We start from the raw sequence: 16,557 nt of genomic DNA, 5'->3' as shown, positions 1-16,557 counted from the left end.
ACAAAAGAGATGTGACAATCCAAAGAAAACTGAGGTGGTTATACCCTACCCTTTGTGCGGTGGAGGCCAGGGTCTGTCTGCTCACAGAATCGTACCTCCCACTCCACCTGATGTCATGGGGCTGCTTCCCCAAATCCCCTGGCCCTGGTGTCAGGTGCCACCCCAGCTTCTGCTGGCTAACCTTCTCCATGGATCAGGTTCTCCAGATGCCTGTGTCATGGGGCAGATCTTTCCTGGGAGATGAGTGTAGGAAGAGGAGCTTGTGTCCTATTTTAATAACTGATTTCATTAACATCCCCATGAGTGGATTCTGACTGTGTGATTGATGATAAAGTACATTTTACATCCAGTGACAATGGCATGAGAACCCCATGTGGAGAATACCATCTTGCTGTACAGTGTAATGGGACCAACTTAGATCCTTGTTTCCTAGAACCAGGAGAGCATCACCCACACCGTGAGTCTGTTTCTAGGGGACCCAGGTGTGAAGACAAGAACCTAGCTCAATGGTCCTTCATCATGATGTCCTGGGCATCAGCAAGAGGCCAATGTAGATGCCCAGGGCTGTACTCCCTGCCCCCAGGGCTCCTGAGCACGGGCTCTGAGCTGGCATAGGTCCTAAGAGTCTATAATCCTGATGTGGTAAAGTGATGCCCACCTGCTGGTCCCAGGACCACTCTTCAAGCCTGAAGGTTCTAAGTAATCATGGAGGGACAGATGGGACCACACTGAGGGTTCTGAACTCCAACAGTGTCAGCTCTGAGCCCCCCTGCATTTCTCTCATTATAAATTCAAAGTCCAGATTATTTCTAGCAAATAGTTGTAGATTCTGAATTTATGAACGTTTTGTCCTTAAGGACTTCATATGCTGCAGATGGAATACTATAAGGAAATTTCTTATTGGTGTCTTACATGTAAACCCAAACTCCCCTAAACACCGGGGCACAGCATGTACCCATACACAGACTCGGTGGCTACAGGCAATCACTAAAGATTACGGTGTCACATCGAAATTGCTGATAAAGAAATGTAAATCCTGCTAAGTGACTCAACCTGCTTACAAGCAGAGAAAAATACATACACATATGGAACGTTTTATATGATTCCAAAAAGAAGTCTATCTGTAAACACACACATACATATGCGTGCACACAGGAATTCCTGAGAATCTCGGGGTGTGGACGCTCAGCAGTGTTGGTTACATGAGTGGACAGAAGCCTGAAGCCACATGCATGGCTCTTCAGCCCGTGGACAAAAGCCTGTCACAGTTGCTCAAATAAGAATCGGTGATTTAGGCTTCAACATCGAGGATGTGAACATCGTTTTGCACCTTTTCTGCCACAAATTGTCTGACAGGCCTAACAGAGTTCACTCTTCTAGACACGAAAATTGCTGAACCAAAGAAGAAACTTTAAGTGCCAAGACTGCAGGAGGGAAAAGGGTCCTGGTAAGGTCTCAACAATTTCTCCTGTTTTAGGAAGATCTACTTATTTTCAAAGTGCTAAGAAGTCAGGAATCTATGCAACAAAACCACATTTGTTCCTTTAAAAAAAAAAGAATTTAAACCGGTCATAGTTTAAATCTGTTAATCATCTTCTGCTTTAATAAATACCAACTCTATGTATTTAACAGAGACAAAGTGAAACAAGATGGTTCGGGAAGCATGTTCCAGGTTTGCAGTTTTAGTTACTCTGGTATTTGACCTCAAACAAAGTGCACTATAGTTACAATCAATTCTTTGTGCCTAAAAGTGGAAGTGAAAGTTATTGTTGTAGTCAGGGTTTACAAGGGAAAAGATTTAATACAGCATACATATTTTTTATTGTATAGAGGATAAAACCTAGGAAAATAAAACAGAATAAAATCAATCAAAACAAACCAGTGTAGGTGACACAGGACTTTGAGACAATACAAAATCAATATAATCATCCTAATGCCTCTTGTTGTCTTCAAAATAGCTGCAAATACCTTTGGACATAGTAAACAGAATGGAATAAAATAGAATCAATAAAATCAAAACAAGGAATGCAATAAAAGACTTCAAAACAAGACAATGGTAAATCCAAAATGACTACTTTAATATGTCTTGCTGTCTTTGAAATTGCTGCTCCTGCCATCAGATATAACAAAGTGAAATAAAACAGAACAAAACCCAACCCAACCCAACCCAACCCAACCCAAAACAATGAAAAGGACATAGGAGTTCAAAACAAGGTCATAGGGAATCAACCATGCCTGCAGGACTCAGAAAGAGATCCCCCCAGATGTCACACTACGTAGCAATGTCCTCTGCCCCCATGATCAGACCACTGGCCCTAGACCGGCCGTGTTAGTGAAACAGCACAGCACTACAAGCATCCAATTGCACTTCAGCTCCACAGCTATCATTACCGCCTGTGTTTCTCCTGGTCGGTTATGGGGTAGGAGGGGAATTGGCTTTTCTTGTTTGCCAGCCCACATGCCTAAAGTGGCTGGGATCAGGCTGTGCCCATTCTGGTGGCCTGTGCATGGTACTGGTTCTCAGGGAGGGCTTGCTTCCTGGTGGGGCCTGGCTCTCTCCTCCCCCAATCTGTGAATGGTGCTGAGTCATGGGTAAAGGCTGGAGTCTGGCTGTCCCCCTCCCTTGGCAGCCTGTATATCCACATATTTGTTTTTAAAGAGAGGAAAAAAAAAAGACAAATGAACAATGAAACTGAGTTTCAAAACAGGTTAGTAAGTCAGTTACAATGGTTGATACATTGTGTATTGTTTTCTTAGTAGTTATTGAAAGCATAGAATACAGTAAGGACAGCTTGTCTAACAATGTTAACACAAAAAATTCTTTTCAAGAAACAAATAGAAGCTACCTATAATCACCTTAACTATTTTGTGGAGCTATCTATATCTGTATCTGTATCTGTATCTGTATCTGTATCTGTATCTGTATCTGTATCTGTATCATCTGTATCTATCTGTATATCTGTCTGTAAATCTATCTATATTTCTTTATTCTGTCTTTCTTTTCTCTTTCCCCATCACAGTTTGTTTTTTCTTTTGAACACTTTCTTCCCAATTTATAATATCTACTGTGCACTCCAGGTCTTATTTACTTGTTCAGTTTCTCACACTAGTAAGATAATACTATTTGTACACATACGGGTCTGATTAACTTTGCTTATGAGTATGGTCTCGTGTTGCATCCATTTACCTATAAAAGTCTCCATCTTTTACCCTTCTTCATGACTGAGTAGCACTCCATTATATATTAAAAAACCACATCTAGTTTTACCCATTCCTAGGTTGATGGGCAATCTGAGTGGTTTCCAAGATTTAGCTATTACAATTTGTGCTGCTGTAATTATGGGTGCACATATATCACTGTGGTTCAAAGTCTGCCTGACAAGCACAAGGTCCTGAGTTCAATTCCTGGTACCCCCCCAAATTCAGGACATATAATTTATAGGATTATTTTATAATATTTATCCAACGTCAAATGCAGAAGGGTCCAAGAGATCTATCCATGCACTAGAGACCCAAGGAATCCAGTCAAGGGCCTGGACCCCATGGCAGTGTCCTGTAGGAGTCCAGCTGGAGGCCCAGAGCCCACAACAGTGCCTCATGCAAGTCTGTCCCAAGTATCTGCCCTGGGGAGGCCCAATGGCCAGTGGGGTGAGGGATCTGGGGCTGCAACGGGTCAGCGGTGTTTCATCTCAGCCCTGCGGGACACAGTACAGACAGAGGCGTTCACAGGACGTCGGTCCCACATACATCCGCAAGCCATAAGCTGACCTCAAATGTTATTTGGGTTTTAGGTCAGCATCAATGTTCCTAGCATTAATTCAAGGAAGTAATCTTTTGAGAAGTAGCAGAAGGCAGGGTGTATTTACTTTTCTTGGATTCCAACTTTTTACATTTTATCAGTTAGAAAATGCCACCAGGGAGTGGGCAACGAGGTTGGGCACAGACTGTGTGCCCACTGGTGTTGGACTCCAATGCCTGGCAGCCGATCTCTTACTGTGGCCCTGCGGCAGGAGCCAGAGACCCATGGCGGCAAAAGGAAGGGGAGGGGAGAGCTTGCTAGGCTTCTCCGGTGGCAGTGGCCAACGGAGTGGCTCCCTTGTCTGTGTCCCCACACCCTGTCCTTTCCCTCAGGGATTCTCTGAAGCTCTGGGCTCCCCACACTTTCAGGATTTTAGCTTTGAGTTTGGAACAAGATGAAGATATTGACCAGTTGTTAGGTAAAACCTGGACATGGATTCTCTCCTCCAGAATACCTGAGTTGCTTCCTGCGTGTTTGGGGACTTTCCATGCCTGCTCCCGAGTGAGTTCTGTCTAAGCTTGGGGCCCTGGGACAAGTGTCTAACCCAGAGCACTGCTCCCTGGGGTCCTTGCTTCTGCTCCATAAACAGACACAACCATTGCTCCAAGGGCCAGACTATTCCAGTTTCCCGCAGTGACAGGTGCTAAGGTGCCATGATGCCATTTGTATTCTCCACGCTGCTGCACCTGGAGCATCTCTCTGCTCCCTGGGGCAGCCGGCTGTCTCCGCAGACCTCAGGGACCTGAGTGATGGCTGTGGGACCAGCACACTGGGCCGAGAGTTGGGACTGAGCTGAGCCAGGGTCAGATGTTACTTTTATGCTCACTGTTTTGTCAGATATTTCATTGTACTTTTCTTGGAACACTAAAAGGGACCAGAACTTGCTGCCTTATCCTTGAAAGAGCTCCTGTTTGATCCCTGGAGTTGAAACCCACGAGGCTGATGGAGGTGTGAGTCGCAGGCCTCCTTGGAAGAGCAAAGGTGAGGACTTGGAGTGAACTTTGTTACTGTGGTGAGCCCCTATCTGTATGGAGGTTCCTAGTGTGTGAGTATATAATTACCTCCGTGGTGGTTTTCATTGGGGTTTATACTGACTAGAGGCTCAGAGGAGGGGTTTCCCAATGTCAGCCTGCTGTCCGGAGCCTCACATTGTGGAAGACACCCTGCATCCCTTCCTGAAATTGCTCAGTGCTCTGCATTCAGCAGAGTGAGTGTAATGTAGTTGGGAATGAGTTCCTTCCCTCCTCCCATGCTGAGCTTGGCCAGGTCCTGCATCCCCTGAGTCTTGAAGGACACACAGCACAGGGCTCCTTTTAATCTCTTAAAGGAAAAGAGTGTCTTCAGGTTAATAAAACACAGTTATTTACATCACTGCTCTGAGCAATGGAGTGACCTAGTGCCCAGTCAGGCATTGCAGTTTCTCTGGTGATTCTGTGAATAACTATGGTCTTCTTGGAGCTGGTCTGAAGGGGTGTAGTTCAAATGATCCACTTCCAGCAACCACAGGACTGGGAGTGCGGGGGGTGACCCCAGCATGAGAGGACAGCAGACAAGGGATCCGGCAGGCGCTTGGATGGGGCTGTGAGGTGAAGCTGGTGGTATCCCCTGACTTCTCTGTCAGGAAGAGGCTGGGTGGTGGCCTGTCCATCCTGCAGAACAGCCTGGAAATGTAGGAGGAAGAGCCTCAAAGTGGGGTGAGAGTACCATAAATATGAAAGGAGGTGCTGCACACCCCAAGAGCAGCAGAAACTGAGCCCGCGCCACCTCCAGTGTGCCGAGCTCCACCCAGGAGTTGTACAAGTTCTCCTCCACCATTTGGTCTCCTTGGGGCTTCGCCATGGGCCAGAGAAACACTCCAATGCTGCTAATCCAGTTTCACAGCTTTAAGATGAACTTTCCAAACTTAGTTACACATTTGTAGTTTTGTGCCAGGCTATTGAGGTATTTGGACATTTTCAAAGACTGTGTCCTTTGAAATTTCAAGATTCTGAACTAAAGACACGAACTAAAAAGGACAGGAAAACGGAGTATATTCATTGATAGTTGGATGCCTGACAGTTAAAATGGGAGAGCTGCCGGGTGCTGGGTGAGGGTGAAAAATCAGAGCATCTTATGATCAAATACTGAAGCACTGAGAACAAACTATTCCTTCGAGGTGAATTTGCAGTTTTGGCTGAGGAGTCGGGCGCACATGGTAGCCTACACTAAAGTGTTTATCTAGCTCCTTCTATCCACTGGGGTCTCCTGGACTTAGTTGAAACTTCGGCAGACTCTGTGAATGCATAGGTAGGAGGCATTCTTCAAAGCCACACTGCAGGTGTGTACATGTGCGTGTGCAAAGCTGTGCTTATGAGTTCCTGGGGCCACCTTTAGAGGTCCCGGTTCCTTGGCATTGGCCTGGCTGCCTCTGATGGCTCCCTGCCCCTTTCCCTCCTGCATGGTGCCTGCCTGAGGGCCCAGGGCCTGGACTAGGGAGCTGAAACTTGTAAAATTTCCTAGTGCAGCTCTAGCTGGGAAGAGTCCTCAGTGTCTCCTCCAGCACTGGCAGGTGGCAGGGGCAGCCACACGGAGAAGCCTGTCCTTCAACCCTGTCTGCACTCTCCTTCCCCCTGCCTCTGTCCTGCAGATGCCCAGGGTCATTTGTGATTACTGAGGTAGGTGTGATCCTGAGTGGACATTAGCCCTCTAGACAGAGGCCCCCTCAGAGCCCCAGGCTTAGACCAATGCCACCATGGACACCAAAGTGACGGTCAGGCCACCAGTCACATGGGCCTGTGAGGTCTGGCTGAGGACTCACAGCAGATCTACACCCCTTTCCATCTTGCCTAAGAAAAAGTCAGTATACAGAGGGACAAGCTGGACAGCAGGCCAGGTCTCCACATCCCTGTCCCTTGCAGAGCCAGAATCAAGTCCAGCACCTCCGCTCTTTCATATAGGGCCTGAAGGCCCCCTGCTCTGTTCACACACCATTAAGGAGCTGTCTGGCATGGGTGTCCATGAACTGAGTCCCTTCTGCTTCCACACATGCTGCCTTCTCTTCCGGAAACATTGTGTAAGCTGCCAAGTGTGATACTCCTGCCATTTGGAACAACACAAACCTCTCTCAGGGCAGGGGTCTCCTGTCAGACAAACTTCCAGAAGGGGCTTGCTGACCAGACCAGACCAGACCAAGGGGCATGGTTTGCATCCTGACTGCTCAGTAACTCTTTCACCTGAGCACATGCTCTGTCCTATCCTTTGGTCATACTCACCAAGGAAAAGCAATGGACCCAGTACCTCCCGTGTCCTTCAAGAATCAGGGCCTCTACGCTGCAGGAATCCACGCATGCGTGCTGGGAAAGCAGCAAGGGAGAACGAGCCCCTCGACTTCAGTTCAGTCCGTGCAGACTGGGGGTAGTAGGTGCAGTGTTCTGGAGTTGTCTCATCCAGTTCTTTGTTGTTTGGCAGCCACAGGTGGTGACGGTTATGGCAAAGCACAATGACAGTCACTTCCAGCCATTCATCCTGATGGGCTTCTCTGATCGGCCTCGACTAGAGCAAGCCCTCTTCATTTTTGTTTTGGTTTTCTACATGCTGGCCCTGGTGGGCAACATGGCCATCATCCTCCTGTCGGCACTGGACACCAGGCTGCACACACCTATGTACTTCTTTCTGGGGAACCTGTCCTTCTTGGACCTCTGCTTTACCACAAGTATTGTCCCCCAGCTGCTGTGGAACCTCTGGGGTCCAGAGAAGACCATCAGCTACCAGGGCTGTGCAGCCCAACTCTATATCTACATGGTGCTGGGCTCCACTGAGTGTGTCCTCCTGGCTGTCATGTCCTATGACCGCTACGTGGCCATCTGCCGGCCCCTGCACTACATGGCGGTCATGCACCCCCGCCTCTGTCTGCAGCTGGTCAGCGTGGCCTGGTGCTGCGGCTTTCTGAACTCTTTCATCATGTGTCCTCAGACCATGCGACTGTCCCGCTGTGGGCGGCGCCAGGTGGACCACTTTCTCTGTGAGATGCCTGCCCTCATCGCCATGTCCTGTGAAGACACCATGCTGGTAGAAGCCTTTGCCTTTGCCCTGGGGGTCGCCCTGCTCCTGGTGCCCCTCTCTCTGATCCTTGTCTCCTATGGCATGATTGTGGCCACCGTGCTGAGGATCCAGTCAGCTGCAGGGCTCAAGAAGGCCTTCAGCACCTGCTCCTCCCACCTCACGGTGGTCTCCCTCTTCTACGGCACTATCATTTATATGTACCTGCAGCCGGCCAACAGCTACTTGCAAGACCAAGGCAAGTTCCTCACCCTCTTCTACACCGTCATCACCCCCAGTGTCAATCCACTCATCTATACTCTGCGGAACCAGGATGTCAAGGGAGCAGCAAAGAAGTTCCTGGCATGCAAAAAAGAGCACAGGGTAGAGTGAACCCAGGGAGCCCGGCCCGTGTCCTGTGTCCCCTGTGCCCTGCGGCTGCTCCAGGCCATCTCTGCCCCTGGCCCTGTGAATTGTCCACAGCTGAGGTTCTCTACCCTACAGGACAGACTCAGTCACAGAGAGGCACTGGACCGTCGGCAGATGGATGTAGATACAGAGAAGCGAGATAACATAAGTGGCTGTTCTTTCCTGGAAGCTCTTCTGAATCCATGGCAGCCAGGGCTTTCCAGGGTGGGGGAGGAGGTGTCAGTGAAGCACAGTCCTGCTCAGATACAGCTTGTCTCTCCCCCTCCATGTGTAGGAGGGGTGGTCAGGCTGACTGATGGAAGGGAGGCCTGTGCTTGGTCATTCACCTCACCTCGACTTAGTCACCACCAAAGTGTAAACCAGAGGGCTGCTGGGTAAGAGGCCCAGCCTTTGTGGTGAGTTGATGAGGATGCTCTGTGTAGCCGATCACTTAACAGCCGAGACTGTTCCTCCTCAAGGAGCTGCTTTAGATTCATATTCCACGCCATGGTCATTGTGGGTACAACAACAACTTAATAATAATAATAATAATGAAAACGGGGAAAGCGGATTAAGGCGGGTGGTGGCGGGGAAGAGCAATAGAAGGGTGTGAGGTATGTGGCCCACTCACTGAGCTGAACATCAGTTTCATGTACTGTAAGAGTGATCTGAAGCAGAATTTTGAAGTCCTCGGCCAGCAGGAAAACTGGGTGCGGAGAACTCGGCTGGCCTGTGCTCCTGTCCAGCACTGTAAGGAAGTGAGGCTCTCCAGCAGCTGCTCCTGCAGCAGGCACGGTGCCCCTCTGCTGGTTCCGCTCTCCTGCTTTGCTTTACTGGGAGTGGTAGAAGCCTGCTTTGCCCAGGGCCCCACCCTAGGAGAAGAGGCTCAGCCAGCTGTGAGGGTGGTGCAGAGAGGGCGCTCCTGCCCCTTCCTCCCCTTAGGTGCTAGATGTGGGGCTCGCTCCTGGGAGCGGTGTGTGTGTGTGTGTGTGTGTGTGTGTGTGTGTGTGTGTGTGTGTGTCTGGGGACTACTACTCTTCTGAAGCCGCACTGAGGTCCATCAACAAGTGGTGGAGGGGACAGTGGGTGACAAACCCCCGGGCAGGGCAGGACAAGGAGTGGGCTCTGGGTGTCCTCTGTCAGAAGGAGAGTAGACCAGCAATCACCATGGCAATTCTGCAAACAGAAGCCTCCAGATGGCTGCATTTCAGTTTTGGAGACAGATGTCAATAAGATGGGAAAACGATGTGTTTGGAATTACTGGCATTAAACAAAAATCACGGGAGAGATTCGTGCTCATCTAGGAACTAAGACTTTAGCTGATGTGAAACCTTTTGAGTTCTTAAATGTTTTGGTTGGATACTGCAACTGTGGGTCTCTAATTTTCCTCTAATCTCCCCATGGTAGGAACCCTCTGATACCTCCTCCCAGAACGCTTTCCTTGGGAAGGAAGAGGGGGCATCCAGTGTCATAGGAAAGTGGGTGCTGCAGGGCCCCTGCTGTGGGGTTGTCAGCTTCATCCTGTGGGCAGAGAAGGAAGAGCAAGGCCTGGGGGCCGGGCTGGGGTGGATGCTCAGCCAGCTTCTCCCGGGCTGGCTCTGTGCTATGCTGTCACTGCGGGGGCAAAACCAGTCTCTCTCAGCACCTCATAGGTGCAAGGTCTCAGTTCCCAATCACCCTAGCATCTGTGCATGAGCGAATTCATTCTGGTTTGCTAAGCTCCATTCAAAGCCACAGGCGTCCACACCACTGTGTGCCTGGACCACAAGCGCATGGAGAGGAGTCCTCTCAGGTTGCATGTGACACATGGAATGCAGTTAATGTATGTAAGTGACAAAATTTCCTTTTTATATTCTAACTTATTAAAATATTTTACAAAGTGAAAGAAGTCCAAGTTTAATAGTTAACTAAGAAAACCTACCTGTCTGCTTAATATCAGCATAAACCTGCCTTCACAGGTGGACACAGAGAGGGTGGGTGGAATGCTATTTTCACCTCATTTTTACTGGCACCTGTCTGGGAGACCTAATGACCGCATTCCTCCTGGAGATCTGGGATGCTTGTCACTAAGGAATCCTGCTTCTCTCTACGCCCCGGTCCTTCCGGCTCCCCCTTTTCTGTGTCTCTGCCTGGTTTCCTGTCATCCTATCTGCTGGAGTGCCTTGGGTGGTGCCGCCACACACAGACCTCTATGAGATATGCTGATTTTTCAGGGAGTAAAATATGGGAGACAGGGTCAAGCCTCTCATTGCCAGGATTTTATAATGGTACACTGGTATTTATCACAAACACTAATGCGTAACTACCCACTACATTATGATAAATATTAACTTGAACCAGTGATTCCTTGCTATTATCAATTTATTATGAATATTAAAGACTAATTATTCACATGTTTGATGTTTGGGTTTTACTCTTTGCTTTCCTCACTGAGCACGTTTTACTGTGCTAGGATAAAGGTGATAGGAATCTGACTGCCTTCAGGGAAATCCGTGGCAACCTGCTGCTGTGGCAGAACTGGACCTTAGTTTGGGCTGCAAAGTTTGCAGGAAAAGGAGTCCATGTGGGGTCTTGCAGATTGCTTGAGTCAGGGAGTGACAGAGTGGGGAGGAAACAAAGTGAAGAGGAAAAGAAGGTGCAGGGCCCCAGGAGACAGCAGAGGGAGGAGCCTGGCCACAGGGCTCTTCTGAGAGTGGTGGGTGAAGAGGGCAGAGAGAGGCTGCAGACCCTTCAGCTGCCTTCCCGCTGAAGAGAGATAGTGCATGCATCACTGGGGCAGGTTAGGCAGATTAGCTGGTACAATTCAAAGCAGGAGGAGGAAAAGCATTTTGGTAACTCAAGGAAGGGAGCAGTGTGAGAGTTTGAACACGAAAACTCCAGTGCAAACAAGAAAGACTGGGACAGGGGTTCAGAGCCTATGGAAACAGGACAGTCAGGCCTGGGGTCTGACAGGAAGTGAGAATGGTTAGTGAGCAAGCTGGCCTCCTCTCTGGGGGGTTTCTGGGGGAGCAGGGGCTTGCTGGTGGTGGCTGAGTAGTGCCACGCCTGAACAGCTTCCTCTCAAACCAGGAGGAAGGATTTCAAGACTGATTTTAAGATGAAGGCAGGGACCTGCGAGCGCCCTCCTCTTGTTCTGGAAGCTGCCTCTGGCACAGAGGGCTCATTAAGCTCTTGCTGCCTGATTCCAGGAGGTGGAGTGGAGCTAGTCAAATATTATGGGCTGGTAGATTTTTTGGAGATTTAAAATTCAGAATTAGTTGTATTATTATTGATAGCATTATTCAGGCATGTATTTAATCATGCTGAATTTTGGTAGTTTGTGTGTTTTGAGAAATTTTTGCATTCATCTATATTTTAGAATTTATGCATGTCTTATAGTTGTTTGTAGTAATTACCTTTTATTCATTTAATATCTGTGTGGTACAAACTTACATCCTCACTGTACTGAGAATTTTGATCCTAATTGCTTTTTTTCTTCTTGGTAGGTCGGAGTTGATGGTTAGCAGTTGTTGGTGATTTGGAGATTTTCTCTCTTAGTTATTATAGAATTTCCTTTGTTTCACACCTGGAATCGAACTCAGGACCTTGTGCTTGCCAGGAGGCACTTGTGCGGCTGAGCTCTACCTAGGGCCCCACCATTGTCTTTTTAAAATATATTGATTTCTGCTTTGTTATTTAATTCTACTTGCTCAAAGTCTATTTTACTCTTACTTTTCCAGTTTCTAATGCGCAGTGCTCCACCGAATTTCTTGAATAACCGATGAGGCAGATGTCCTGTGAACTCAGAGTCCTCTCCCTGGGCCTGGAGTTCTGCAGTGGGAAAGTATTCGCGGAGACGTCCTTCTGCTTCAGCACCAGCAGGTGGCGTCCTTTCTCTTTAACAGCATCTACAGGTTTCCCAGGCAGACTTCCCGTGGTTAAACCATGCGCCAGAGTGAGCTTGCTCAGGAGTTTCAGAGCTGAGAAACCTGGAACTGTGGAATCCAGCTTGTGAGGGGGAAGCACTGCAGCAAGGCTGAGGGCTTCCTCTGCGTCCCCACAGCACAGTGTTCCTCTGCCAAGGAGGAGGTGGAGGGGACCTCCACCTGGTGCAGCACCAATGCCTTTCCCAGGGGGAAGACCTGCTGCCCCAGCTGCCCTTTGAGTTGCTGGCTTCAGTTGTTTTCTTTCAGTATTTTTTTCCTTCCCCTTCCCCTTCTTTCCCTTCACCCTCTCTTGCTCTCCTTCCCACTTGAGCCAGTTCTTCTCACTTTCCTGTTCGTACCCTCTATCATCCCCTCCCTGCCTTCAGCCTGTGCTGTAGGTGTCAGACCAGTCAGCCCAAAAACTGAGACCACCTCCATCCAACCCTTAAATTCTAAATCTCTCTCTGTCTGTCTCCCTCCCTCCAATTTCCATTTTCTTGGAAAATTTTAATACAATCTTAATTACTAATTTCCAAAAATGTTAAAAGGTTATAGAAATTTGACTTACTTACGTTGATTGATTGGTTACAGTGCTGGAGACTGAGCCTATCACCTTGCAAGTGCTAGGCAAGACCTCTGCCACTGAGCAATGTCCCTTACTTTGTGTTTGTCTTTTGTGATTAAATGCTTTAAATTATGTGTTTTTCATACTTCTTTCCTTAAATGGGATGGCCCATTCTGTGTGTTCAGTTCAAATTTCAATTTGGCTTTAAGAGATATATATGAAATCCTTTTTATTTGACTAAAAATCCTTATTTTGTACTAAATAAATACAGACATTAAATGAAGACACTGAATTAAATGGTTTGTTAAGGTTTAAGTCTGGATGTCCCCCCAAAGCCTCACACAGTCATAGGGATGGACTCCAGTTTGTGACTAATTCATGGTCCAGTGCTGGGATTATAGGTGTGAGTGCTACCCCTGCCCTAGGGTGGGTAACCTACACACCATGTAAGGGGCGGCTTCTGTCTGTGCTCCTCTCTTTTTGTTGCTGCTTTTGGTGTATTCCACCACCATCACCACGAACCGTTGCCCTCTGCCTTGGAGTCATCTTTGGCTATTCTGTAGGGGAGATCCTGGTCAGAGCTCAGGAGTCCAGAAGGCAGATAGAAAGCCTGCTAGTAACCATTTGGTTTATGTCCCTCAAGGATGCATTGTGCTGAAACAGGTTTCCTTTGGCAATGGTCAGTGCATGCTTGGATGACCAGAGGGCTCAAGGAGCTACACAGGACACTGCCCATGGACAAGCAGCTTGGAGTCCTGCACCTGGACTCCTCCCTTGCAAGGGGATGACTATTTCTGATCAAACCCATCTGATACTGAACGTGCAGGGTTTCCCACAGTAACCACTGGGTCTCTGGGAAGTCAGCTCTGGCGTGATGTTATCTATGTGGAGCTGGGTCCATCTCTGGAGTGATCCAGACTTAAGTCTGTTTAGTTCTAACAGTTACTGGATCTTTGCAGGGTCATGAACTTGCTCACTGCACACACTGGAGAAACCAACACCCCATGGCAGAAATTATTATAAACAGGAGCATCACATAAATTTAATGTAGATGTGTGTGACTCCCACAGACACGACAGTATCAGCAAGACGATAGCACACGTGGTGATGTGACACATTAGAGCAATTTAGCTGAGGTCTTGGTATTTAGCAGAAATGCAAACAAAGCACAGTATTGTCGCTGTGGCCTGAACGTGGTATGGGAGCGCCAGTGTCTGATGTCCTCCCTGGCCTCCACTGTGCCCTGCTGGTGTCCTGCCTGCAGACCCTGTTGGCCCTGGCCTCGCTCGTCCTCCTGGGCAGTGACCAGGGTCTCTGCTATTTTTGGGCCCCCATGGTGTGGCAGGTCCCTAGTGCCAGGCGGCCCAGCGCCCCTTTCATGTTCCTGTTCCTCAGGGACTAGATGAGCAGGTTGAGCGCGGGAAGAGCGCCACTAACTTGCCCTGCTCATGGGAGCCGCTCCTGGCCCACAGCAGGTACATGAAGACGATGCTGCCATAAAACAGGGCCACCATGGCCACGTGGGCAGAGCAGGTGTTTAAGGCCTACCTGATCCCCTTGGCCGACCTCATCCTCACCACGGCCCTGGTGACCGTAGGATGTGAGGATCAGCCCCAGGGGCAGCACCACAAAAACGAAGCTGGCCAGGTACATCTCCAGCTCGTGCAGGCTGGTGTCCACGCAGGCCAGCTGCATGATGAGGGGCATCTCGTAGAAGAAATGGTCGATGCAGTTGTTCCCACACAGCGGTAGCAGCACGGTGAGTGTAGAGCCCACCAGGCTGGTGCTGAGGCCACCCAGCCAGGAGAGGCAGGCCAAACCCACGCAGAGCTGGGGGCTCATGAGGGCCGCATCATGCAGGGATCTGCAAACGGCCGCGCAGTGGTCGTAGGACATGACAGCCAGCAGGACGCACTTGGTGGCACCCAACCAGTGTGAGATGTAGAACTGGGCCTCGCAGCCCCCGTAGCTGATGGTCTTCCGGAGCCCGCAGAGGTTGATCAGGAGCTGGTGGACGATGCTCGTGGTGAAACTCATGTCCAGGAAGGACAGATTGGTGAGGAAAAAGTACATGGGTGTTTGGAAACACACGTCCCCACAGGAGACCAGCGTGATAACTGCGTTGCCCATGATGGACACCCCATAGAACCCCGCCACAACCTCGAAGAGGGCTGGCTCCAGCGATGGGTGGGCTAAGAAGCCCAGGAGCACAAACACAGCGGGAGAGCCTCTGTTGGCGGGGTCCACCATGGTCTTGGCCAGGGAAGGGGCAGGAGGCTGGCTGAGGGTGGGCTTGGAGTGGCACAGCTGTCACATCATCGTGTCACCAGGAAACCTGCACTCATGCAGTGCTCTCAGAGCACTGGGCACACAGCTGCCTACTCCCCTCTCTTCAGCAGCCTGAGACCTGACAGAGGGCTCAGAGACAGTCTGAGCTCGTGACTTGGCCCAGGGCTGGGGCTGCAGTCTCACTCCTCACAACAGTGTCCAGTTTCGTCCCCACACTGAGTGCTGAGGAATCCCCAGCCAGAGAGGGGCCCATGGGTGGCCCACAGCATGGGCAGGAAATGGACCCCTCCATTCTGCACCTCTGTGCCCAGGCAGCACTGCCCTCTGGATCCTGCTCTAACTAGCTCACCGTCTCAGTCCCCACCCCTACCCAGGCTGTTCTCAGCAAGCAGGGAACCTCCAGGGTGGGGGTGGGAGGCAGCTGTTGCTCTGCTGTCAACACCCAGAGTCAGGACCAACCACAAGACAGTGTCCTGTATCTGCGACCACCACACCCTCCCTCCCCTCCTTCAGGTCATTTTCCAAAGTCACCCCACACCTCAGAACTTCTTCCCCAGACACATGACCTCACCACCTGGCCCCCTTCTCTCCCTTTCGGGGTTATTTTTAGAAATCACCACCTTGAAATGCACTATTGCACTCTGTCATCACCCCTCACCAGAGTAAAACTCCCAGACAGCCACGATCCCCCTCTAGCTGTGTTTGCCTCTTGGGGTGCAGTGCTGAGCCCAGTGCCTGGCACAAGGAGGTCACTACTGGGGTCCTGGAGGTGCTGCATTGGGACAGTAGTCTGCAGTGATGGGGATCACACAGCACATTCAGGGGAGACCTCCCAGGACTTTGGATCCATGCAGAGGGCCCAGGACTTTGGTTGTGGACCTCAGATGGAGGGGAACACATGGGCAGGGCAGACTCTGTATAGAGTCAGAGGTTGATGAGGAGCCTCCTGGGCAGGCTGAGCATCACCTGTCCCTGAAGACTTGCTGGGCAAAATAATCTCTGTGAGTATAGTCTAGAGGAAAGGAGGAAAGAAAGAAGGGAAAAGATTATATATATATATATATATATATATATATATATATGCTTTTATTATTTGATCATCTTTTCATTCCTAAATCTTATAATCTGAACAACTACTTTGAAGATAACCATGTGTAATATATTAACCAGTGTTAATCTCCTATTATTTTATTTTGAAATTCTGTATCATCATTTTTATTACTTTTTTCATTTTAAAATGTAGTCCTACATTTCAAAAAGAAGAATGCACATATTATATTTAGAGCCACCTGACTGGGGACAGAGCAGCTGTAAACTTAATCCCAGAGCATTAGATAACTTAGCTGCCTCTGGAACCCAAGGTTGATCAAACAAAAGAACCTGACCCTCATGCATGTTTGCAGCATTTTAAGATGCATTTGGTGGTGTGATTGCACAGGTGAGTGGAATCCAAAACACCTGATGCCCGTGGAGCTGAGGGCAAGCATAATGTTCTAGGGGAGGGAGCGCTGATCCCACCTTGCTCCCAGCCTGGTGTGTGAAGAACCAGCAGAGCTCATCACTGTGTGTAAACA

The 16,557-nt window shown here is 49.2% G+C and overlaps 2 protein-coding genes across 2 annotated transcripts; one reads left to right on the top strand and one right to left on the bottom strand.

Moving 5' to 3' along the window:
* The first annotated feature begins 7,264 nt into the window (after positions 1 to 7,264).
* On the top strand, positions 7,265 to 8,209 carry LOC100728581 (putative olfactory receptor 2W6). Its single transcript, XM_003479426.1, has one exon. It carries the CDS (start codon positions 7,265 to 7,267, stop codon positions 8,207 to 8,209), a length of 945 nt encoding a protein of 314 aa, XP_003479474.1.
* Positions 8,210 to 14,011: 5,802 nt separating this feature from the next.
* Positions 14,012 to 14,944, bottom strand: LOC100728857 (olfactory receptor 2C3). Its single transcript, XM_013143230.2, is given in 3 exon segments — positions 14,012 to 14,118; positions 14,121 to 14,281; positions 14,283 to 14,944. Coding segments are annotated over 3 exon segments (930 nt in total).
* Positions 14,945 to 16,557: the final 1,613 nt, after the last annotated feature.

Source organism: Cavia porcellus, unplaced genomic scaffold, assembly GCF_034190915.1.
Source record: "Cavia porcellus strain 051 isolate PalLab524CR breed Dunkin Hartley unplaced genomic scaffold, mCavPor4.1 scaffold_2, whole genome shotgun sequence".
In the NCBI taxonomy this organism is placed as follows: domain Eukaryota; kingdom Metazoa; phylum Chordata; class Mammalia; order Rodentia; family Caviidae; genus Cavia; species Cavia porcellus.
Note: the sequence above shows the minus strand (reverse complement) of the source record. Positions and strands in the feature narration are given on the sequence as shown.